The sequence below is a fragment of the Rana temporaria genome, chromosome 5, assembly GCF_905171775.1.
Source record: "Rana temporaria chromosome 5, aRanTem1.1, whole genome shotgun sequence".
Lineage (NCBI taxonomy): Eukaryota > Metazoa > Chordata > Amphibia > Anura > Ranidae > Rana > Rana temporaria.
In genome coordinates, this window is record NC_053493.1 from 121,028,660 (window position 1) to 121,053,368 (window position 24,709).

Here is a 24,709-nt window from a genome sequence, read left to right on the forward strand (position 1 = left end):
AGAAAAGTGCCAAAATAGGCCCGGTTGTCAAGTGGTTAAGGTGTTCTGGGCATTTTTTGTGTGTTTTTGTTCATGTACCATGCAAATACAAGAAGAACGCAAATTCAAGATATTTTCTGTGGTGGGATCCATAAATCGGCCAATGATGCATAAATAAATCACTTGCATGGTTCTGCACAAGTAATAAAATCCTCGTTATTAGATGTGTGCTAGCAACGATGACATGAAAATATACCTTCGGTTTTCTGAGGACATTGCTCTACTTGATCTTTTTTATATGCACATATAAAACAAAATCATAAAATGTACAAAGATTAGACTGTTTGTAGCATCCATCTGATAGGATCAGTCCGATACTCCCTGGTGCTCTGTCAGCAAGGTGCCATAATTAAAGACTGCAACTAAAAAAGGTACAATCTGCCCTCAAAATCACAATGTTTGTGTGTACTTTACTTTGTATGCTGCCTTTGTCAAGAATAGTCAACTTGTGAAAGAAATACTAAACCAGTTTCTACAGACAGGCAATTTCAGCTTCTGTATACAGACACATGTTTTTCCCGAGCTCTGGCAGACCTACTTTGAAAATAACATATTGTCAGTATTGACATGTATTTGCACGTGTATACAACGAGGCCACATAAGGATTCAACACTTTGCGCTTGTTAGACCTGTAAATAAAAGTCCTATTTCAAAAATAATAAAAGTGCATTACTGTACACATTTTTAGCAATGTGGGGGGGGGGAATACTACTTTTTTGCCATGGGGGGGGGGGGGGGGAAATCACCACTCCTGTCTTTACCACCAGGAATATTGTTGGCATTTTCCTATACAGTGATCAGATATGACTGCCATCATCAAAAACTAGACATCACTTTTAAAAAGAGGAACTGGGGTCTGCAGGCATGGTTTTAGATAGAAAGCTAGTTACAGGGCGTCTCCAAAGAGTGGTGATGAATAACAACGTGTACTCAGACGTGTCTGGAGTGGTAAGTGGGGTAGGCTTTGTCTTGGGAAGAATTCTGATTAACCACTTCAATACAAGGCATTTTCACCCCCTTCCTGCCCAGACCAATTTTTAGTTTTCAGCGCTGTCGTACTTTGAATGACAATTGCGCGGTCACGCAACACTGTACCCACAAATAGAGCTTTAGTTTGGTGGTATTTGATCACCTCTGTGGTTTTGTATTTTTTTTTTTTTTTTATGGTGCAAAAAGTAAAAGTAAAAAAAAAAATAAATAAATAGAAAAAAAAAAAAAAACACACCCACAATATGAGATATATATATATATATATACACACACACACACACACACACACACACACACACACACACACACACACACACACACACACACACACACACACACACACACACACACACACATATATATACATACCTAGGACGCCATATGACGTCCACCTGGAGGGAGGGAAGGTTCCAGCTGATCGTTGTGTGAACCAAGAAGTGCCGGTAAATAGCTTTCCTTGGTACATGCCGACAGGGAGAGCCGATCGGCGGCTGTGCCTGTCGGGGGGGGGGGGGGGGGGGTAATGGTCTACGGTCTTATCAGCATATTGATTATTAGCACAGCCCCCATTAAAAGGTGCCAATCAGTGCCCCATCAGTAATGCCTGTCAGTGCCCAAAAAAGTACCAGTGCCACTCAGTAATGCTCATCAGTGCCACCCATCATATCCCCCCCATTTTGTAGACGCTATAACCTTTGCGCAAACCAATCAATATACGCTTATTGCGATTTTTTTTTAATTCAAAATATGTAGAATACATATTGGCCTAAACTGATTAAGACATTTTTTTTTGGGGGGGGGGGGGGGGGGGATTATAGCAAAAAAAAAAAAAGAAAAAAAAAAAATTCAAAGTGGTCAGTCTTTTTTGGTTTATAGCGCAAAAAATTTAAACCGCAGGGGTGATCAAATACAACCAAAAGAAAGCTCTATTTGTGGGAAGAAGGTGGGGGGAAAAAATAAAATAAATAAAATGTAGTTTGGGTACAATGTTACATGACTGCGCAATTGTCAAAGTGCGGCAGCGCTGAAAGCTAAAAATCGTCCTGGGCAGGAAGGGGTGAAGTGTCTGGTATTGAAGTGGTTAATACTACTGAAAGTGTAAATACAGCCATAAGTGGGGGGTGGGTCCTTTTTCAGACTTTGTTTATTGAAGGCTGTACACCTACTAAAGAAATTTCACCTCACTTCGGTCTAATGCCACGTACACACGATCGGTTCATCCGATGAAAACGGACCGGATATATAATGAAAAAATCCATCGATGAAGCTGACTTTCGACGTGCTGAGAAAAATTAAGTTCAATGCTTCCGACTTGATTCTGAGCATGCGTGGATTTTTGACCGATGGATTTCCCCATAGACGATCGTTTTTTTCTATCTTTTTTTTTTAACCATCAGAACATTTTAAAACAGGTTCTATTTTTTTTCACCGATTGGGGAAAAAACGATAGGGCCCACACATGATCGGTTCGTCCGATGAAAACGGTCCATCGGACCGTTTTCATCAGACAAACCGATCGTGTGTACAGGGCATTACAGGGCTTTCAAACCTGAGTGGGGTAATTTTCAGGAACATATTCGAGTGCTTCAGTGAACGTATACAAGCATTATAGCGTAAAATATGTAGTCAAGCTGTACACAGTTTTATTTAGACAATAGAAACCACTAAGGCGAGGAGACCTGTTCTTACGGTCTGAAAAAAAACAAACAAAAAAAAAAAACACACACACACACACAACAAAAAAGCTTGATTTGAGCAGTTTCTGCCATTTCCACTCATGTCTACAGGGCGAAAAAGCATCCAATTCTGCTTTAAAAGGTCGTTTACGTAGCTTTTGGAGCACCAAGTATTGAGCTACAGAAGCCTGAGCACTACTATGAGATTTGGGATGTTGAGCATTTTTTGGAACTTTGAGCTACAAAACGCTCAGGTTTGAATGATCTTTTAGAAATCCCTGTTCCAAGACATTCTGAATTTTTTTTCCCCTTAAAGTGGAGGTTTACCCTTAAACAATTATCTAACATTATGTAGTGCTACCCCCGGAGGAGCCGCTGATTAGATTTGGGATCGGCGTGTTTAAGTTACCTCTTCACTGTGTCTAGGGGTGATGGTAGCGCTGTGAGCAATAACAGAATGTCCAGGACCGTTGGTTGGCGTTTTCAAATGCTTTATTTTCCCGGGCCAACATGTAAACTTGAGGTAGACAGGATAGTAAAGGCAATCCTGCCCTTTAGCAATGGTATTTGTGTACGTCGCCACTCCCGCCGGAGTGGGTGAAGTGCCCCCGGACAGACCCCTCTCACAGGCCTGGCAGCCAGAGCGCCATTTAAAGCTTCTGGGAGGAACAAGCCTCTGCCACCGACTTAGCTCCAATTAAATTAGGATGTTAGGTGAGACCCCTGCCACAGGCCTAGTGCTGAAATTGTGAATAGTAGAGCGAATCCTCCCAGTATGTCTTTTTGGGGTTACCGACTGACAGATTGAATGTGACCTGTCAGTGTCCAGTCACCCAGATCCCCGGTGGTTCGTTCAAGCCTCGTTGGATCACCTGCCTCTGGGTTCTCCTCAGACCAATCCCCCACGAACAGCATTCAGCTTGGGATCTTCTCAATATAATTGAGGACTCAGCAAGTCACTAGGGCCTCTTTGCAGCATCTGTTGCTCCGGGCTATGAGAGCCCAGAGTCAGGAACTCCACGTAGCATGTGGGCCATAGTGGTGGGGTCGCGCGCGTTTGCATACAGCGTCGTCCGACGTTTTTATTTTAGCCAATAGGATAAATTATCATCTTTTCATCACTTGTTGGTAGATTTTATTTATCTTCTGCCTGGGTGAAATGTTCTATTGATTAAAGCGACAAAACGCTCGTTGTCGCGCTAGTCGCTTGAATCGAGCGTTTCCATTACTTTCTATGGGAAATACAAACACTCAAACCGCCCGATTCGCACGACAAAAAAAGGGTCCGGAACTTGTTTAAGCTTCAGGCGTTCGGCGTTTTGGAGTGGAGATGTAAACCATCTCCATTGAGAATAATGTATTTTTTCCCCCTCTAGCGTTTTGGAGCGTCGCACTTCAGGCGACAAAACGCTCAGGTGTGAATGTAGCCTAAAGGTGGGTGCCACACCCGGAACAACGGCCTCCGCCACAGAAATACTCCTCCCCAGCATGCCCCGCGAGGGAAAACTCCTCCAATTGGCTGCTGGGAAGAAGCGGCTCTGGCTGGATCCCTCTGGCGCCACCTGCTGCCCAGAGATGAGACTGCATCCCTGGGGCACATAATGACCCACAGAACAATCCAGATTTGGCGACAGCCAAATTTGTCAAATCAAAGAATGAGAGTAACATAACTCTCATTCTCCCACTAAATTTAAACACAGCACCTGTACGAAAGTACACAGGCGCTACAATTACATCCAGCATACTAATGACATGTACAGTATGCCGTATTTTTTTTTTCACCGCACATACCATTCTTTGGTTATTTTCCCCCCGGCTTCTGATTCCCGCGGGACTGGGCGTTCTTATTGAGAGGTTAGATGATTGACGTCTGGTAAAAAACTTCCCATGGCGCATAAAGCGCCTCACCAGTTTTCCGTAAATAGCCGACCTACGAGTTGGCTCTATACGGCGCCTGCCGTGTAGAGCTGACTGCGCAGGCGCCATATAGAGCCGACTCACAGGTCGGCTATTTACGGAAAACTGGTGACGCGCTTTATGCGTCATGGGAAGTTTTTCACCAGACGTCAATCATCTACCTCCTGAATAGGAAGGCCCAGTCCCGCGGGAATCAGAACCCGGAAGGAAAAAAACAACAATACAACGGTATGTACGGCGAAAAAAAAAAACAGCATACTGTACATGTCGTTAGTATGCTGGATGTAATGTTATATAAAATGTTTTTAGGGTGAACCTCCGCTTTAAGCTCCAATTGTGGTAGGAGAGGAATGCAGCCAACAACACTTTTTTTTTTTAACAGTCTGAGCTTTTTTTTTTTTTTTTATTATTATTTTTATTGAAATTTTTGCAACACGACATACAAACACAAAAAAGAGAGTACCACGGCACAATACCATGTCTCTCGCGACCAACATGGTCGTAACATTGACACCTTACCTAACATAGGTAACTGCCTACAAAAACATACCCCCCAACCCCGACCACAACCCCCCTCCCTCCCGTAGCCCCATAACTCAGTCCCACCACCACCTCCGGCATAAGTACCAGCAAAAATGAGAGTCAGGTACTTACAATTCGGCAGTACAAACAGTTATTGGCAGGTATAGAGTATACAACTCATTAATTAACTACACCCCCCAGCCTGCATCCCACCCCCGCCATGGGAATGGCCATAGAAGGGACCCGCACGGCCCCCCCCTCCACCACTACAGCATAGGTATGCACATCCATTTCACATGTACAGTAGGCAATTCAGAAGCGAAGCCCTCCATTCTAACCTGCAGTGGCATCCGCATCAAACCAGGCCCGCCAGACCTTATTAAACTTATTCTCGCACCCCCTGGAGACATAGGTCGCCTTGTAGAAGGGCATCATCGAGTTCACCAAGCTCTTCCAGAACGCTATACCCGGTGGGGCAGGCGATTTCCACTTAAGTAATATGGCCTTCCTCCCATAGAACAGTAGTAACAGTCTGAGCTTTATGATCAGATAATTTTCAGAAATTAAATTTTCAAGCAATGGAAAATTGACAAGTAGTAGTAGCAGGAACATCAACCTGGATGTTCCCCTTAAATAAAAGGATTTTCCTTGTTATGAGAAACCAGAATATGGGAAGTCATCAGGCCTGTGTCTCATCCGAGTCATACAGATGAATTGTAGGTACAATTCAGTGTTACTGGTTTTACAGAGAAAAAAGAAAAAAAAAAAAATTATATATATATATATATATATATATATTACACACACACACACACACACACACACACACGTCCTGCTTTGTAGTGTACCTTCTCATTGTCTCAGTGCAACTATGAGTAAGCTGACATATTGCATACAATGAATTCCCTGGGTGGCCGATTCATCAGTTAAGCAAAGGAGATACAATGAAACAATTACCACAGAGTTTCCTTTAGCCATTAATCAATAAATTGCTTGTTTAGTACAATAAAACTGGCTATAGATGGATTGAAATTCAGCCGGCTCAGCAGGGATTGGACGAATTTTTATCCATCTAAGCATATAATGTATGGTCTGCCTAATAAATATTGGAAAGCAAGTGTTTACAGATATAGAAGCCACATAAAAATTACTTTAGTCGAACTTCAGGCAGAGGAGAAGGATACAAATGTTGCTATGTACTGTTAATAATCATTACATGCATCTCATTTTTTTCTCCTGCAACTTCCTACACAGCCGCACAAAGACTAGACTGCTTTGCTGCATGTAAATATGCAGAGAGGAACACATCCAGAACACAGCAGCAAGACTGATAACAGGAAAAAAAAACCTTGGGAACCAATCACCCCAGCCTTGGGGACACTCCATTGGCTAGCCGTAAAGGATCGGGTTACATTCAAGACACTCTGCGTCACCCACAAATGCACAAAGAAACGCGCCACTATATTTATGCGAGAAAATAAAACACTACACCCCAAATCAGGCCCGCCGATCAACCAATCGAAATCTCCTCCACATCCCCAAGTCCCGCTACAAATCTAAAGGAGAACGAATATTCGCAGTCCAAAGACCAGGGCTTTGGACGCGCTACCCACGAACATCCACATGGAAGAAAACTATCGGGCCTTCAGAAAAAAAAAAAAAAAAAAAAAAATTAAGACCTACCTCTTCTGAAGGATCTGAACGAAATTGGTCAAAATCGCCTTGAGGCGATTCAATTCGCATTTGTAGCGCTAGACAAGTTACTCACTCAGGAAGAGTAATGGATGGGAGGGAGGGAGATTATTGCGTTCCTTACTACATGAGGCCCTTTCATGCGGTAGAGCCAATTGGGTCCGCCCGTCAGTTGTTTTTTTGGACCCTCCTGTCTCCTCTATTGAGCAGCGGGTGTCAATCGACATGTGTCTGTTGACACGCACCGACATCTGATCCAATCATTTCCACTAAAAACAGACAGACAGGGAACTGTTCCCTCATCAGTCTAGCGCAGGGGTCTCCAAACTGCAGCCCGAGGGCCAGATGTGGCCCTTTGCTAGCCTTTATCCGGCCCTTGGGGCATTATTCCTCCAACTGATATGAGAGAAGGGGGCACTATTTCTTCTACTGATATCAATGATGGCATACTATTCCTCCTACTAATAGGGGCCCTACTCCTCCTCCTACTGACCACCAACCCTGAGGCCATTTTTATTCTCACTGGTGCTGGGCCCAGGACATTTTCTGCCCCCGCTGACTACAATCCGGCCCTCCTAAAGTCTGAAGGACAATAAACTGGCCCTTTGTTTGAAAAGTTTGGAGAACCCTGGTCTAGCGGATCAGATGGTAGTCGGATGTAAACTGACAGGCATTCTGTTTACATCTGGCCGCCCATAGAGGTGAATAGGCTGTGTCCATGTCTGCTCTGCATAAGCAGAGTGGACAAGACCAGCCATCCGCCAGCTCATCGCAGATCAGCAGACACTGAGAAGGCGGATCCCAATGAGCCCTCCTCATGAGTAAGGAGCCTAAGAGGAAAGTTTGATTCATCTGCTTTAAGATCTCAGGACTGGATGGACAAGATTGAAAGTCTGTTGGCCAAATATACAGGTGTAAGGGAGTTGCGTTGTTCAGCCACCTCAAGTCCAGCTTTTAGGAAAGCACTGGAACAAGAATGCAAAATACACACTCACTGAAAATAAACATTACTTCCCTTCAGCCACAATACTATCTATTCCAAACATCTCTAGTAAGAATAAGGGAGCATGTGACCAATTTGAATTCGTCTTATACCATACCAGCAAGCTCTGGAGGTTGGTCTTGCCCAATGGTGCTGGTCCCAGGGCATGCCAAAGCTCTTCAGCTCCACACACAGCAATATGCCCATCCTGGAACCTTATATCTCCAATTGGGATGTGGGGTTTGATTCCTTATTCTTCTCCCTGGAACTTGTATGTTTCTGGTAGATGGGAACATGATAAATAAAAGTGCACTCATACCCAGACTGTAGATTAGTGGTTGTCTACTTATGAGCTAATGGGGGTTATAAATGCGGCCCCTGACATCAAAGGGCCACACATAATGTTCAATATATGTAATGCTTGAAAGTACTTTCAGAAACTGCAGAGGAAGGAAGGAAGGAAGGAAGGAAGGAAGGAAGGAAGGAAGGAAGGAAGGAAGGAAGGAAGGAAGGAAGGAAGGAAGGAAGGAAGGAAGGAAGGAAGGAAGGAAGGAAGGAAGGAAGGAAGGAAGGAAGGAAGGAAGGAAGGAAGGAAGGAAGGGTCAGAGTGTGGACAGGCTACATTTTTGGTTGGGGATATGCAGAAGACTGGAACATTTTACATGAGGCTAGAAAACAGAAATTCTATTATCTCTACAGACTGCTTAGGTCTGAGGGCCACACATGTAGACATTAAAACAAGTTCAAATTCTTAAACAGCTTAAAAAAATAAAGCCATCCTAGACCTCTCTTGCGGCATGTCCTGTGAAGTCATTTGTCCTCAATGATAACAACAGACCCTAAAGTCAGGTTTCAGTGAATTTAAATACCTAAAGCAGGGGTGCCCAACCAGTGGCCCGCGGAGCCCTCTGATGTGGCCCACGACCTCCTGCTCTGGAATGAACGGTTGGCAAGCCAAGATCACAGGTCCCCAAACCACCATCCCAGAGAATCAGTGTTGTGAATGAAGCTGTCGGTAGAGGAAGCAATTGGCTGCGGAGCAGAGCCGCATAAGCCGATGCTTCCTGTATAGCGCCGGCTCCTGTCACAGGCGGACTGATACCAAATGCACTCTGCCTGGGGACAGCAACATCAGGCGATACTCGAATGGAATACTTCTTTAAAAAGGTAAATTACTAAAATCACAATGTATATATGGGCATATCTGTACTGCAGTGGTTACTGTGCTTCTTTCAAACCGATCTGCAGGTGTAGTGCAGTACACCTAAGGGTTACCTGCACATAGACTTCTGTTATTACCCGAGGGTTTGGTGCACTTTCACTACACCTGCAGGATATAATAGAAGTCTACGGCAAAGTGCAGCTTACCCGCAGGTGTACTGTGCTGCACCCGTCGTGTGGGTAAACTTCTGCGCATCAGCGTGAAAGAGGCCTAAGGCCCCTTTCAAAACAATATGTTAGACCCATTATGGAGCGGCAGATGTAAGCTGTGAGGGCCTATATAGTAGAGCGGATTGTGTCCGTATTCGCTCTGCACCTGTCATGCTCTGGCTTCACTCATTGTGGCCCGCAACCATTTACCAAGTCGCTTAAGTGGCCCTTGCTCTTTGATTTCGAAGGAGCAGGACGAAAAAAAAAAAATTCTCAAATGAACACATTTTTAAAAAGGTGGTTTTCATTCAGGAAAATCCATTCACTTTATAAAATGGTAAAACAAAAAAAAAAAAACAAAAAAAAAAAACACATACTTAGTGCCAATTCACACTGAGGCAGCACGACTTGCCGCGCGACTCTGCAAGGTGATCTGCACACGACTTCAGGGGGGTGATTTCTGTATTGAAGTCAATGCAAGTCGCCCTGAAGTCTTCCCAAAGTCGTACAGGAACCTTTTTCTAAGTCGGAGCGACTTGAGTCGCTCTTATTAGAATGGTTCCATAGTACAGAACGCGACTTGTCAGACGGCCAAGTCGCCTGACAAGTCGCCCCTGTGTGAGCCGGCACTTAAAGTGATTGTAAAGTATCGTCATCATCCCCCCCCCCCCCCCCCTATAAAAACAAAACATGTTAGTTATACTTACCTGCTCTGTTGCAGTGGATTTGCACAGAGCAGCCCAGATCCTACTCTTCTCAGGTCCCTCTTCTGTGATCCTGGCCCCTCCCTCCTGTTGAGTGCCCCCACAGCAAGCAGCTATCACCAACACGGTCATTCTATTTTTTAGACTAAGATGCATATCAATGTCTTATATATGTTTTTTGAAGAAAAAAAAAAAAAAAAAAAAGTATACACTTTACAGCCATTACTTGGTCTCTCAATAACTGCAGAGATAGGACATCAGCCCCACAGGGGGTGTATTTACAATGACTCGGCCAATTTAGACTTCTATTGTGAGGAAACAGCAGTGAAGCAAAGCGATTGTATAACACTGCAAAGGTGTAAATACAGACTGCACATGTAACATGCAAATATGGCCATATACAATAATTTATACATACAAGGGGTTATAAAAGCAGCCATTTATTGACAAGATTCATTACAATATAAAAAAAAAAAAAACAACACGCACACAACAAAAAGGTAATTGACAATAATGGAGTTATAACAAAAAGGCAAAAACAAAAAAGAAGTTGTTTTGGATAGAGTGGAGAAAGAAACAAAGTGTTCTAATCCTATCGCTGTCTGTTTCCCCAATTAGGGGGGACTCCATCACTGCATTTGTCCAGTTTCCTCACAAAATTGGCTGCTGAATGACCGGGCCATTTCTTGCGATTCGGTACTGCGTCGCTTTAACTGACAATTGCAGTCGTGCAACGCTATACCCAAACGAAATTTTGCAAAAGTTATAGCGTCTACAAAGTAGGGGATAGATTTATGGCATTTTTTTTTTATTCAGCAGTAGTGGTAGCGATCTGCAATTTTTATCGTGACTGCGACATTATGGTGAACACTTGACTATTTTTGGACGATTGTCATTTATACAGCGATCCGTGCTATAAAAATTGCACCGATTACTGTGTAAATGACACTGTGGGGGGTTGGTCTACAAGTGACAAGACAATGATCACTGCTCCCGATGACAGGGAAATGCACTGCTCCCGATGACAGGGAAATGCCTGTCATCGGCATCTCCCTGTTCTGCAGCTTCGTGACACGATCGCGGGCACCCGGTGGACATCAAGTCCGTGGGTCCCGCAGCGGCAAATTCAAAGCAACATAAAGGTGCGTGGCTTCTGCGCAGCCGTGCCATTCTGCCGACGTATATCGGCTTTAGCCGGTCGGCGAGTGGTTCATTTGCAGGGATTTTCTCTCACTTACTGTTTGGCTATGGGACAGGAAATGAAGGGAAATCCCTGCAATGGTACACAGAAAAAAAAAAAAAAAAAGTCTGACAGGCGTTATAACCCTCTCTTACTCTATCCAAAATGTAAAACAAAAGTTTTTCCTATAGTTCTACTTTAATTTTGTGAAGAGTGTGCCTTTACATTATGTTTCTTTCCATAGATATTACAATGTCGAACTTGTAAGCTATGCAACTGATAACTGATGTATACTCAATGGTTATATTTCTTCTTTCTTGCACAGTATATACTGATAAGATATTGATCTGTGGAACCTCATTAATATCTTACCGTAATGTGCTATTCCCCTTTCTCTTAAAAAAAAAACACACACACACACACACACACACACACACACACACACACACACACACACACACACAAAGAGGCATGCAAACCGTTTGCATACCTGGACATCACTTCTATTATTCTGCTCTGAATAAAGTCATGGTCAAAACATATTCGCCATTCTGTGCCACTTTTAATGTAGCTCAATAAAGAACATGGAACGTACCGGGTACATTTTCTATGGATTGATACATTATTATTTTTGTGCAGCTTAGGGTAAAACACTTATTCCTTGTAAATTGGCCTTTTTGCAAAGGATGCTCAAGTAGCTTTGACCTTTTATGGAACCAATGCCAAGGAATCTGCATTTTAAATGCATTTTTTGCTGTGAAAATGACAATGGTCCCAAAAATGTGTCAAAATTGTCCGAAGCCTCCGCCAGTCACGAGAGAAAAAAAAAAAAAAAAAAAAAAAGAAATTATTAATAAAAATGCAATAAAACTATCCCCTATTTTGTAAAACGCTATAAATTTTGCGCAAACCGACCGATAAACGCTTATTGCAATTTTTTTTTACCAAAAATAGGTAGAAGAATACGTATCGTTTTTTATATATTTTTGGGGGAAATTTTTTAATAGCAAAACGTAAAAAATATTGCATTTTTTTCAAAATTGTCGTTCTATTTTTGGCAATCAAATACCACCAAAACAAAGCTCCATTTGTGGAAAAAAAACCCGCCAATTTTGTTTGGGAGCCATGTTGCACGACCGCACAATTGTCTGTTAAAGCGACGCAGTGCCGGGAGGGCCACGAGGCGAAGGACCCCAAAATATGGCATCTGCCCTTTAAGTATACCTCCCAACCTGCCCGGATTCTGCGGGAACTTCCTGCACAGACTGCATCTTCCCTCAGTCCCGCGCAGGGGTTAATTTTCCCGCACAGGAAGAAGGTCAGAGGGGAGACATGCTCTTACCGGAGCGGTGTGTGGTCTGCGGCAGCTGAAGAGGAGAACCCGACAGGACTGTGTGCACAGGTAGGAGACAACAACAGCAACAACAACATCAATCAGCGGCAACCCCCGCCCCCCTCAACAACTGTGATCCGCGGCAACCCCCCCCCGCTTAACAACTTTGATCTCCCCCCCGCTCAACAAGAATGCCCCGCAGTGGATTTTTGAAATGTTGGGAGGTATGCCTTTAAGTATCCCTCCCCGGCATGCACAGCGGGGCACCACTCCCACTGGGCTGTTCGAGGAAAGACACTCAATAGTCTACGGCTTGCCCGTGTTTCAACACTGGCCTGTGATGGTATCGCCACCTACAGGCAACAGTGGGAAAATGCTATCAGGCACAGCCACTTTTTGAATAAATCATACAGTCTGAGCCACACTATCGGCTCAGACACCCACTAAATTTAACAAAGCACCCAGTCATTTGGGAGCAGGGCGCTACATTCATAAAAATGCGGACACATCAGGCACAGTACAGGTTACCAGAGCTACAGGCACACCTACGGAAGCTGGGCAGAAGAATGCTTTTGAAACTGATGACTACTTATTCCTTAGAGAAGGCACGTTATCTTGTATACACAGACTGAAATACTCTCAAAATGAAGTGTCTCAACATTCAAATAAGGAATAAGAGCTTTGTGCAAGAATAGGGACATGAAAATTCAGCTCCTTTCGAATTATGCGGACAGCCGTTGCATAACAGAATTTCAAGTATTTACTATACTGCAGAAGGAAATGTTGACACACTATGCCATTTTGTATGAGTGGCCACAAAATTGACTTTTAACAACCCAAGGCTCTCTGTAGGTAAGGTTGGGCTTTTCAGGGCTATCCTAGACGGTGATAAAGTGCGCTTCTGGCATCCTCATGATTATCTTCTGGATCTTCTAACCCAGTGCCTCTCAACCTTTTTTATCTGGAGGAACCCTTGAAATAACTGAAGTCTTAGAGATTCCCTTCTAACAATTATTACATTTACACATCAAGAGCGATTCATGTGAACAGTAAGTTGAAGATGTAAAAAATAACTGAATAAGGAATGTTGTGTACGTAGTACATTAGAGACGCCAGGCCGCTCTATACAACAAAATTATTTTCAAAATATAATAATGGGCAGAAAAATGCAGACAGTGAATATTGTAGTGTTCTCTCACATTAGTGGTGGTCAGTGGGAAAAATACCCCACATTGGTAGTCAGTGGGAAGACATTAGCAAGCATTAAAAAAAAGTATTAAAAACTTAAAGCAGTAGTAAGCCTCTGGGTGTGAGTAACGGGAGAGAGTCCAGAGAAGGGCAACTAAACGCAAGGACCTCAGTCATAGAAACGACTAAAAAAAAAAAACATATTTTCCCTGTGGTGGAGACACTTGAGGACATGATAGTGTAGTGCCCTGCTCCTGATGACCAGGCGCTATGTTCAAATTTAGTGGGTGTCTGAGCTGATAATGAGCTCAGACTTTGTTAATTAAGGCTAAATCAGCCTCTGTTCCGGCTTTGGCTTTGCTTTAAGGTATTTCCCTTTGTTTGCCTATAGGTGGCGTTACCACCATAGGCCAAATGTTGGAACTCAAGCAGGTCAGGGTGTATTTCTCCGGGGACAGCCCAGTGGGAGTGGTCTCCCCGCTGGGCATGCTGGGGAGGGATACTTATGGGGCAGACGCCATTTTCCGGGCCCCCCTTTTCGTCTTGTGGCCCTCCTGGAGCGAGGTATGTGCTGTACGATTTTTAGCCTCAGGGCCATGCTTCGTTCCTACCAGGTAGGCCCAGTTGTCCTGACTGGGGCCTACGCTTTGAAGGTGATCCTGTGCCGTCTGTCCTGTGGGAAGAAGCCACTCAATGGAGGAAACCAGGGGAGGACCTGCCCCAGAAAGGACCGAGCGGAAAGCTGGTACTTTAGGAGAGGCCTGGTAACCTTATTGGAGGATGCACCGTATTCTACGAAACCTTACAGTGTGCCGGGTTGGCTTAAAGGCTCCAAGACTGTAAGACTGGATATCCGGTTACCCAATCCTGTGGCAGAGGATTCCGGAACAGTTCAATTATGCTCGCAACCAGTCTGTGGGAGAGACCGATACTATTTTTGTTTGTGCATCACCCCGGCTGCTAGGCCAGGTGAGGGGGGCCTATCCGGCTGGGCAATACCCACTCGAGTGGAAGTGGCGAGTGACCTTTTTGGAATTTGGAAGTTTTCCCCAGTGATCTGTACTATGCGCCTGAACCTTCCCCTACTCCTTCATTCTTCTACTTTCTTACAAGTTAAGAGAAAAATAAAACCTAACAGCTAAAGGTTTTACAACTTGTGTGGACATTTGAGTTCTTTATCTTTACAGACATTCTTCCCCTAGACAACGAATGTTGAGGTAACGTGTAAGGCCCAAATGTAATCCAGCAGCTCCTATGGAAGTAGTGCTACAATAGCGATATACAAATATCTAAAAATAGTGATTACAGCATAGAAAGAAAACGATTCAGTCTCAGGTCACTTAAAAAGACACGTGGCCACTCAATGAAGTTGAATTTTAACCCTAAACTGGGGTTCTTTACCAGCAGTAAGGCTACATTTACTGACAGTAGCTGAACGTCAGTAATCTGCACTTGGTAAAGTTGAAACATTTAATTTGCATCAATGAATTAGCTGTGCCATCATTTTTTTTCTCTTTTTTTTCCAATACCCCAGGCACCTAGTCTTCCACTTTGTTGGTAGATTATACGAGCAAGGGCCTCCATCCAAAAACCTTCAACTCTACTGAACCTAACCCCATCTAAACTGCTCACAACGCAACACTCTGCATTTCATTTGAATTGGCCTCCATGTGCTCCAAAAACGCACCAAAGAAGCTCATGTACCAAATTTTGGCACAGAGCCAGGCACGATTCGCGTTGTGTTTTTTTAAATGCCATTTTGGGGTGCCATTAAGAAATAACACGTGCTGCATTTTTCTGCAATACTAGTATCACAGGCAGAATCCTGCAATTCCAAAATGCTCAGGTGTGAACAGACCAGATATACACCAAGTATTCCAAAACTGACAGAATAAATTCCAGCTCCAACTCCAACATCATCTGAAGTAAGGCAGCCATGTGGGCGGGTGTGCTCAGGCTAAGGTCTTTGTCATTGCTTCTAATGACGTCATTGATGGTGTAGCAGCGTAATGGGCACTATGTTACATATTAAAGATAAAAGGGAGTCCGCGCTTAGGATGTGAAATTAATGCTGCTGCCTCCCTGAGGAACCTCAGTGATGAGATCAATAAAGATGTAGAAAAATTGGGATAGTGGCGCTGCAAATTGGATCACCCTTAGATGTTCACAGTTCCTGTATATTCACAGGTGTTGGGTAATCTGTTAACAGGGAAAATCCAATCCAATGGACCTCCCTGATAGGAAACACAATCCTTCAGATACCCTTTTTAATGGTGCCAATAATATAGCTGTCTCAGAGAGGGTTAATGTGGGAGTGTCCTATTGCAGGATCTATTAATCTGATGCCTCAAACTATAAGTATCAGGTAAAAAACTGATTGCGATGTATTATCAGTAAAGGATATAAAATATCTGAGTACCAAAACCAAAAAGCAGAAAAATATATGCAATCTTCAAAGAGGTATGGACAACGATCTCTGTAGACAGGTGATAGTCACAAGTGTATGATGAGGAGTGCTTAAACAAACAAAAATGATGAGCTTAAAAAAGATATATATAAATAACTGGTGACCCCTGTGTAGTGACGGGGTATCTGAGGGGCACTAGGCTCCCTGAATAGTGCGTATAATAGGAGTGATATTCTAAGTTTAGGTGTCTATTACCATTAAAAGTGATATGATGCAATATCTAGTACCAAAATAGAAAATTATAAGTATCAATATAATTATAAAACTATAAATATCAATATAGATGTAAATAGTGCAACAATGTATTGCGATGTGTCTAAGGGTTAATGCGGAGCCTCACAGAGTGAACTCAGTGTAAAGTATATACTTTGTGACATCTAAGTGAAGATAAAAAAGTTCATATATGCACACATGTTTTTAGCGACTCAGGAGAATAGAAAAAGTGAAAAATTAAAACGAGGGCTAATATGCCACACACTTGTTGAACCGAAACAAGATAGTCCTATGTTAACGTTCCTTCATGCGAGTTAACCCTCAATTAACTGGTGACTTGAAGTGCCAGCCTCTCTTGGCTCTCCTCAGGCGGACTCCCCACCGAACAGCCTCCTCTCAAAGGAACAACGCTTGGGATCTTCTCAGGATTGGGGACCCATTCGATCACTGGGGCCCAGCCACAGCTCAAACGCGCCGAACCAACGTGGTCCCGGAACCAGGAGCACAGCGTGGCATGCACACCCCGGCCTGGTAGGCCATTTCGCCCGCGATGTGGTCACCCTGAAGGTGGGTGCCACACCGGAAGAACAACCCACCCCAATGACGTCTGTTCCAGAAGTACCCTCTCCCAGCATGCCCCGCGAGAGAGAAATAGGGTGAATCTCCCCAACAGGGACACAGACCGCAATAAAATTTGATAGTTTAATACCTTTATTACTGAGAGGAAAAAGTAAAAGAAAATCCAAAATTCTGCATTGTCCACAAGCAATATGAGAAGAGAAACCAAATGGGTGGATTTGGTGACAACCAGGAATTTCCTCTCACTTCTTGTTTTTTTTCTATGGCACAGGAAGTGAAGAGAAATCTCCCTAAATCGGATACAAATGCTAAAAATAAAACTGACAGGTGTTATAACACTTCCTCACACTATCTAAAATAAAAATAAAAAAAACTCAAGAGAAAAAAAAGTTTGCTTTTAGTCCGATACACGTGTAATTTTTTTTTTTGTCAGCCTCTAAAATGCATTTCTACTCTAGCCTATGTGTTCATGCACAGGCATATTAGAACAGGAGCGTTTACAGAACAAAATCACGTTCAGGAGAGGAGCTGATAAAACTCACAGCACGCCCAACTGAGTCTAAGGGCCCTTTCACACGGGGCGGATCAGTAATCCGCCTCCGTGTGTCCGTACAGGTCAGCGGGGATCCTCCGTAAAATCCCCGCTGAGCCATCGGCTGACAGGGCGGTCCCCGCACACTGTGCAGGGACCGCCCTGTCTTTCCTGCGATCTCCCCAATGGGAGGGGGAAAAAAAAAAAAAAAAAAAAAAAAAAAAAAAAATCGTATGAACATGGACCGTATGCCCGTGTTCACCCGATCCGATCGACGGAAGAAAAATAGGATTTTCTTCTGTCCGAAAAATCGTAGCTTTGCGGAGACGGGTGATTACGGGTGTCAGGGGGATGGTCATCCGCTGACACCTGCAATCACATAGGGTCCAATGTATGTCCCCTTTTCATCCGCAACGGATGGATGAAAATGCGGACATACGGTCCGTACATGTGAAAGGGGCCTAAAGGCTAGATACATCTAAGTGTGTTTGAACAGTAATAAAATTCTAAAAAGGCCAAAATATTTTCGTTTATAGTTGTTTCTAGGCACTTGAGTTTAGGAGGCTTTTTCTGGAACCATGGGCCAGATTCACAAAAGAGATACGACAGCGTTTCTCCCGATACTCCGTCGTATCCCTGTTTCTATCTATGCGACTGATTCATAGAATCAGTTACGCATAGATATCCCTAAGATCCGAAAGGTGTAATTGTTTTACACTGTCGGATCTTAGGATGCAGTACCGCGGCCGCCGCTGGGGGGAGTTCGCGTCGTAAACCAGCGTCGGGTAGGCAAATTAGGAGTTACGGCGACCCACGGCGGATTTTCGCGTTCGCTACGTCGCCGCTAGTCTAGTTTCCCGTCGCAAAGTTAGTCGTCGTTTTAGGTGCCCTAACTTTACACAGCAATTGTATTGCTGTATAAAGTATGGCCGTTGTTCCCGCGTCGAAATTTAAAAATGAACGTCGTTTGCGTAAGCCGTCCGGGAATACGGAATTACGCTATGCGCGTCGCCGTTCGAAAAAATGACGTCACTGCGCGCAAAGCACGGCGGGAATTGCGAAACGGAGCATGCGCAGTAGGTCCGGCGCGGGAGCGCGCCTAATTTAAATGGCAGTTTCAAAAATATTCCAAATGCACACCTTCCAGGAAATTAGCCAATGGGTAAAAGGGTGCTGAAGCGATCACCGGCTGGGCACCGGAAAACAAATCATATACACATATTCGCCAGCACACCAAGGATCATTTAAAAAAAATGTTCAAAAATGTATTGCATATTTAGCGATGCTTTTTTGGATCGCTAAATATGCAATACATTTTTGGACGTTTTTTTAAATGATCCTTGGTGTGCTGGCGAATATGTGTATATAATTTAAATGGCACACGCCCATTTGAATTGGCCCGCCTTGCGCCGGACGTCTTTACGATACACCGCCGCAAGTTTCCAGGTAAGTGCTTTGTGGATCGGGTACTAAAACTGGAAACTTGCGGCGGTGTATCGTAAACGGGTTACGTTACACCGGCACTCTTGTACGTGAATCTGGCCCCATGTTTTTAGACGCTGTTTCTAGCTGTCAAGTTGAATTTTTGCGATAAAAAAAAAAAAAAAAAACCCACTGCTTCTAACCGCAAAACACAGCAACACACAACATGTAAACACGGCAACACTGAAGTTTTAAACGTCCAATAATATCTGTCAAGTTAAATCATTCAGGAGAGGTTGTAAAAACATCCCGTGTACATGGAGCCTTATGCCCGGTACACACGATCTGATTATCGGACGAATGATCGTCCGTTTTTATTGTATGCTAATCTCACGTCTAATCTGATGAGTTTACCATAGTCACGAAAATTCTCGTACGGCAGAATAAAAAATAAATCAATCAGAAGTGATGTCATGTGTTGTAATGCATTTTTGAACGACAGCTGTACCGATTAAACGAAAATCGTCCGAAATTTTTTTTCGTGCATTTCGGATAGGATAAAATCAGATGAACGGTCCTGATCGGCTCTCGGAAGCTCTGTACTAACGATCCGATTATTGTACGTTTCGAAAGCGGCATTTTTCGTACGCTTTTCGAATCGTGTGTACGGGCCTTTAGGCTGGCAATAAATTATACAATTTTCTTCTATAGATTTCCTTTAAGATTTACCAAAACCATATAACATGAGGTCAAATCTAAACACTTTCATTAATCTGTGTGCAATCAGGCAGGCCCTTGTACTATAGAGTTGAAGGTAAATCTAAAAGGAAATTGAATAAGAAAATTGTATGGCGTATGGCCAGCTTTAGACGTGTTTTTTTGAGCAGCTCGTTTCCTGCCAGGGGGGCTTTAAACAGATGCCCTGTTGTGCATGATGCCATAGAAGAAATGGCCATCAGAGAAATTACCTGGCAGGGGTTTTAACCCTTCCCTGTCCAAAACAAAAAGCAGAAAGTTTTGTCTTTACATAGAAATGTCGCCGTGGCACAGTATACATAGATATATATAGTAGGCGGATGTATACTCACGATCTCTGCCAACAGCAGCAGCCCTGGGGCAGTGACAAGGAAGTTCCTGTCATAGGATAAGCTGCCAGTGGTAGTAAAGGTGTCACAGTAGGTGCTGGTTGTGGTGGTTACGGTGTGGGAACGGGCTCTTTCCACCTCCATCTCCCCTGTAGAGGCCAAGGACACTTTACAATTCTTGTATAAAGTACATCCCCCCTGTATAGAGATCACACAAAGACTGCACACTCCAAACAAGTGATGTGATCTGGGAGCTGTGCTCCTCTCATGTCCCTGGCACTTCACCCATCACACTACACAAAGGGACAGTCACTGCCCCCTCCCTCCCCCTCCTCCTCCACACATGGGGCAGGGCACTGCTCAGGTAGACGGTCTGCTGAGTACACACAATATGTACCTTTGTTTGCTTTCTCATAAATCTCCTCATCTTCAAAGTTAAATGTGAGGCTGGAGGGTGCAAGGAATGGAGAGCGGGTGATGATAAAATGAGGTCCCCAGCACCTGGAAGGGGGGTGATGCCACTTGTCATAAAGAGCTGGCAGGGCTTTCCTTGCAGACATGGCAGCCTGGAATGATCACACTCCTAGCTGGGGAGGGAAGGGAGATTTGTAGGGAAGGTGAGGAGAAAAACCAGGACAGGTGCTCACTGCCTGCACACTGGATCTGGTTCTGATCCCTGACAGTCCTGGACTTCAGGCCTCCTTCTACTGACTACCACTAATGAGCTGCTGAGGGAACCGTCTTCTGTGGTGGGATTCCTGTCCTGACAGGATTATAGAGCTTACACTTTCCCTGAATGCTTAATAGCTCATTTAATAGCTCATTTACACTTGCTTCGGCTTTAACACACATTAACGGCTAGTTTACACTTGCTTCAAAACAAGGCTTCAGATAGACTTTGTTAAAGCTCTCTGAATGCTAGTCAAAGCTCCTGTCACTAAATAAAATGGTTAGCTTACAGTCCTGTTTACACCTTGCTTTTGCTTTGCTTCAAAAATGATACCCCATGTGGCTTTAGTTGTGCTTCGAAGGGTCTTCAAAGCCTCCACAGAAGTCTATGGCAAAGCTAGCTTGAAGCCCCACCGAAGCCTCATCGAAGTCCCACAAAGCCTCATGAAAGCCCCACCAAAGGCCCATCGAAGCCCCATCTATGCTCCACCAAAGCCTCATTGAAGCACCAAGCAAAAGCAATGTGTAAACAGGACTGTAAGCTAACCATTTTATTTAGTGACAGGAGCTTTGACTGAAAGCTTTACCAAAGCGTGTTCCAAGCCATGCTTTGAAGCAAGTGTAAACTAGCCTTAAGGCTGCATTCATACCTGAGCGTCACATTTTTGTGCGGTTTTGTTTTCCAAGCATTTTGGGGCTTTGGCGTTTTTGTATTAGCTAAACTATCACCCGTTACATCAATTTGTTTCTGCTTTCAGCTGCTTCAAAAACGCACTGCATGAACCAAGCTACAAAAGTAGCTCCAGAACGTTTTGGAGCTTCAGGCGTGTAGCATGAGGCGTTTTGGAGTTGAGATGTGAACTACCACCATAGAGAATAATCGATTTTTTTGAGTTTTGGAGCTTCAAGCTACAAAAGCTGAGGTGGGAATATGGCCCAACAGACAGATATTAAGGGCTAATTTACTTCTTTGTGGCATATGAAGGCAAAGTATTCAAAATGAAAGGCCTGCCAACACACTCCAAGGCTACATTCAGGCCCCATTCACTCTTTGTGTAGAGAGAACTGGAGATCCAGCTTGCGCTTTGGTGTGGGAGATTTTCACGTGATCCCGTGTGTCCCACATAGGGCAGTCCATTCACTTTAATGGACTGCTCTATGTGTGTTTTGTCGCTCATTTTGGATGACGAGCTTCACAAGATTCATTAAAGTCGCATTTTGCTGCGATTGCCATGTGATTCTGTGGTGAGGCTGTTGGCGGCTGCAGTTATTCATGACTGGCCACACAGCCAGCGATTACCTGCATCCGCGATCACCATAAGCAATCGCTGGCTGTGCAAACAGTCACAAGTAGCTGCGGCCGCCAAAAGCCTGTGATTACAGTGTACAGGCTCAGCAGCCATAGCTATCCGCACACAACTGTCAATTTCAGCTGCAGCAATCGGTGGATTCTTGCCACTAAGTTTCGCACCCTTGCTAAACACGCATGTGAATGGTGCCATAGCAGTTTACATGCGAGCAGTAGTGGCACTGGCCATTGGTCAGTAGAAATCTTACTGCTGCAGCTAGTCTCACAAACCCTGTGGGCCAGATTCACGTACCTGAGCGTATCTTTAGTCGGGCGTAGCGCATTTCATATGCACTACGCCAACGTAACTTTGAGAGGCAAGTACTGTATTCACAAAGCACTTGCTCCCTAAGTTACAGCGGCGTATCATAAATGGGCCGGCGTAAGCCCACCTAATTCAAATTTGGAAGGAGGTGGGCGTGTTGTATTACAATGAGCCTTACCCCATGTAAATGAGGGGCCGAACGAACGGCGCATGCGCCGTCCGTGGACGTATCCCAGTGCGCATGCTCAAAATCACGTCGGCTAGAATGCCTAAGATACGTCGAACACTGGCTACGATGTAAATGTCACTTACGCACAGCCCTATTCACGTACGACTTACGTAAACAACGTAAATTTCGACGGTCGTTCCGACGTCCATACCTTAACATGACTTATCCCTGCTTTATGAGGGGTAAAGTTACGCCGGTCGTACGCCTTACTTAAACAGCGTATATTAATACGTTCGTGAATCGGCATATCTAGGTAATTTGCATATTTATAATGGGAACGCCGAATGCCTCCAGCGTAACTATGCGCCTACGATACGCCGGCGTAGGCAAGTTACGTCAGAAGCCTTGTTTTTGGACGTATCTCGCTTTGTGAATCGGCGTAAAGATGCGACGGCGCACATTTGAAATTACGGCGGCAGCTGGTGCTGTATGCAGATGGCAAAACAAAAGCAGCATGAGTGAAGCCCGAATCCCCTTTGATTCCTCTCCTTTACCAGAGACCTGACCCAAACCTCTTCTCAGCCAGACAACTTACCGTATTTATCGGGGTATACCACACGCCGACGTATAAAGCGCACCCCAAGCTTAGAAGTGAAGTTTAAGTAAAAAACTTACATTTTGGATGTCTTGCCCGGCGGCCTTGCCCGGCGTCCGTCTGCGGCCTTGCCCGGGGTCCGTCCAGCTTTGTCGGTGTCTGTCTGCTGTCTTGCCCGGCGTCCTTCAGCAGCCTTGTCCGGCCTCCGTCTGCGGCCTTGAGCGGGTCTGTCCAGCCTTGTCGGTGTCCGTCTGCTGTCTTGCCCGGCGTGTTTGTGTTTTGCGCCTCGGTCGAGCTGTGCAGAGCCAGATTTCCGGTGTGTTCGGCTCCTCTCGCGTGGCTGCGGGCAGAGCCGAGCGTGGCCGAGCCTAGCCGAGTGCCTGGTACACTCAGGCTCGGTCTTTGTCGGACAGCGAGGATCGGCGTATAACGCGCACCCACGAACTTCCCCTGATTTTAAGGGGAAAAAAGTGTGCGTTATACGCCGATAAATACGGTATATTTTGTAAGACAGTCCTAATGTGTCATATATAAGGGCTTGTTCACACCAGAAAACGGTGCAGGAAACCCGCGATCTGTGTGCGTTTCCTGCACCGCATTCAAAATGCACTGGGTGTGCAATCTGCTGCGAGTGTCAATGTATTTCTAATGAGACCCCAAATGCAGATCACAAACGCAGTGTGTTTGCCTGCACCAGATTGCATGGTAACGCTGTGCCATGCGATCCGCTGCAGTGCTTTTTTGAAAAGTAGTGCATGAGCAACCTTCAGTGCGATTTCATGCCATTTAAATAAGCTGAAAAACGCACCGCAGTGAATTGCACAGGAACACAGACCTCGTTTCTGTACGAATCAGGTGTCTACCAGCCCTAAATATATGATTTTTATAGTAATGGTTTATTTTGCTGGTTTGGTTACTGTTTCTTAACTGTTAACAACATTCACAGTATATATGAACATTGTCCAAATACATATATTTTTTGCTATATACACTAAATAGAAGTCTCTATGCTGCAGTTCACATTCCGATCAACCTATACACTATTCTCTGCTAGATTGACATCTCTGCCATCTGACAAAATAAAAAGGACACAATGTTAAATCCTTCACCAATCTCAGTGTAAAACAAAAAAAAAACTTTTAGCTTTAGAGACCTTTTAATGAAAACTTTCCTTAAATGCTTCAATTTCAGTTTCTTGTCTGTCTCCGTTTTATTGCTTATTCAGTAAATAGCTTATTTGTATTGCTCTTTCACTAATCGAGATTCCAGCAACAGTTTCAGAAATCCTTGCCCTTTGTCAAGCTATAGATAACGAAGTAACTAATGACAAATATAGCCAGACAGGAACCAGAGGAGTGAAACAATTACATTGTGACACTGCAAATAAACATCAAAGATATACCTCCTAACCTGAAAATGAACTAACAAACAAAATGTAAATCAACAACAGGTGTCACTGCTGATACCAACACAAGATCAGCCAACTGATTGAGGCTGGGTTCACACCATTGCCAATTGGATGTGGATTCACTGCATCCAATTCGCAATAGCAGGAGATTTTCACCCGCTCTCTATGGAGCCGGTTCACATATCTCAGCAGCAGGTCAGTTGCATTTTGCGCGTCTTTTGTTCCGTTTCAGGTGCGAATTTGGGCTGAAATCGGACCTGAACCGGTGAACTGGACCCCTGCTGTGAGATGGATCCGTCTTAGGCCTCGTACACACGACAGAGTTTCTCGGCAGAATTCACCGAGAAACTCGGTCAAAACCCG

At 44.3% G+C, this 24,709-nt stretch overlaps 1 protein-coding gene across 2 annotated transcripts in view; it reads right to left on the reverse strand.

Moving 5' to 3' along the window:
* CMTM8 (CKLF like MARVEL transmembrane domain containing 8) overlaps positions 1-20,561 on the reverse strand; it is a 44,811-nt gene extending 24,250 nt beyond the window's left edge. Inside the window, exons 1-2 of one of the 2 annotated variants that reach the window (XM_040353082.1) lie at positions 20,290-20,561; positions 19,896-20,041 (exon numbers count right to left, since the gene is read on the reverse strand). In XM_040353082.1, coding sequence (XP_040209016.1) covers positions 19,896-20,041; positions 20,290-20,452 — 309 coding nt within the window. In that variant the 5' untranslated portion in view covers positions 20,453-20,561. The remainder of the gene's footprint in view (positions 1-19,895; positions 20,042-20,289) is intronic. The other variant, XM_040353083.1, reaches the window with a different exon arrangement.
* Between the last annotated feature and the right edge of the window lie 4,148 nt (positions 20,562-24,709).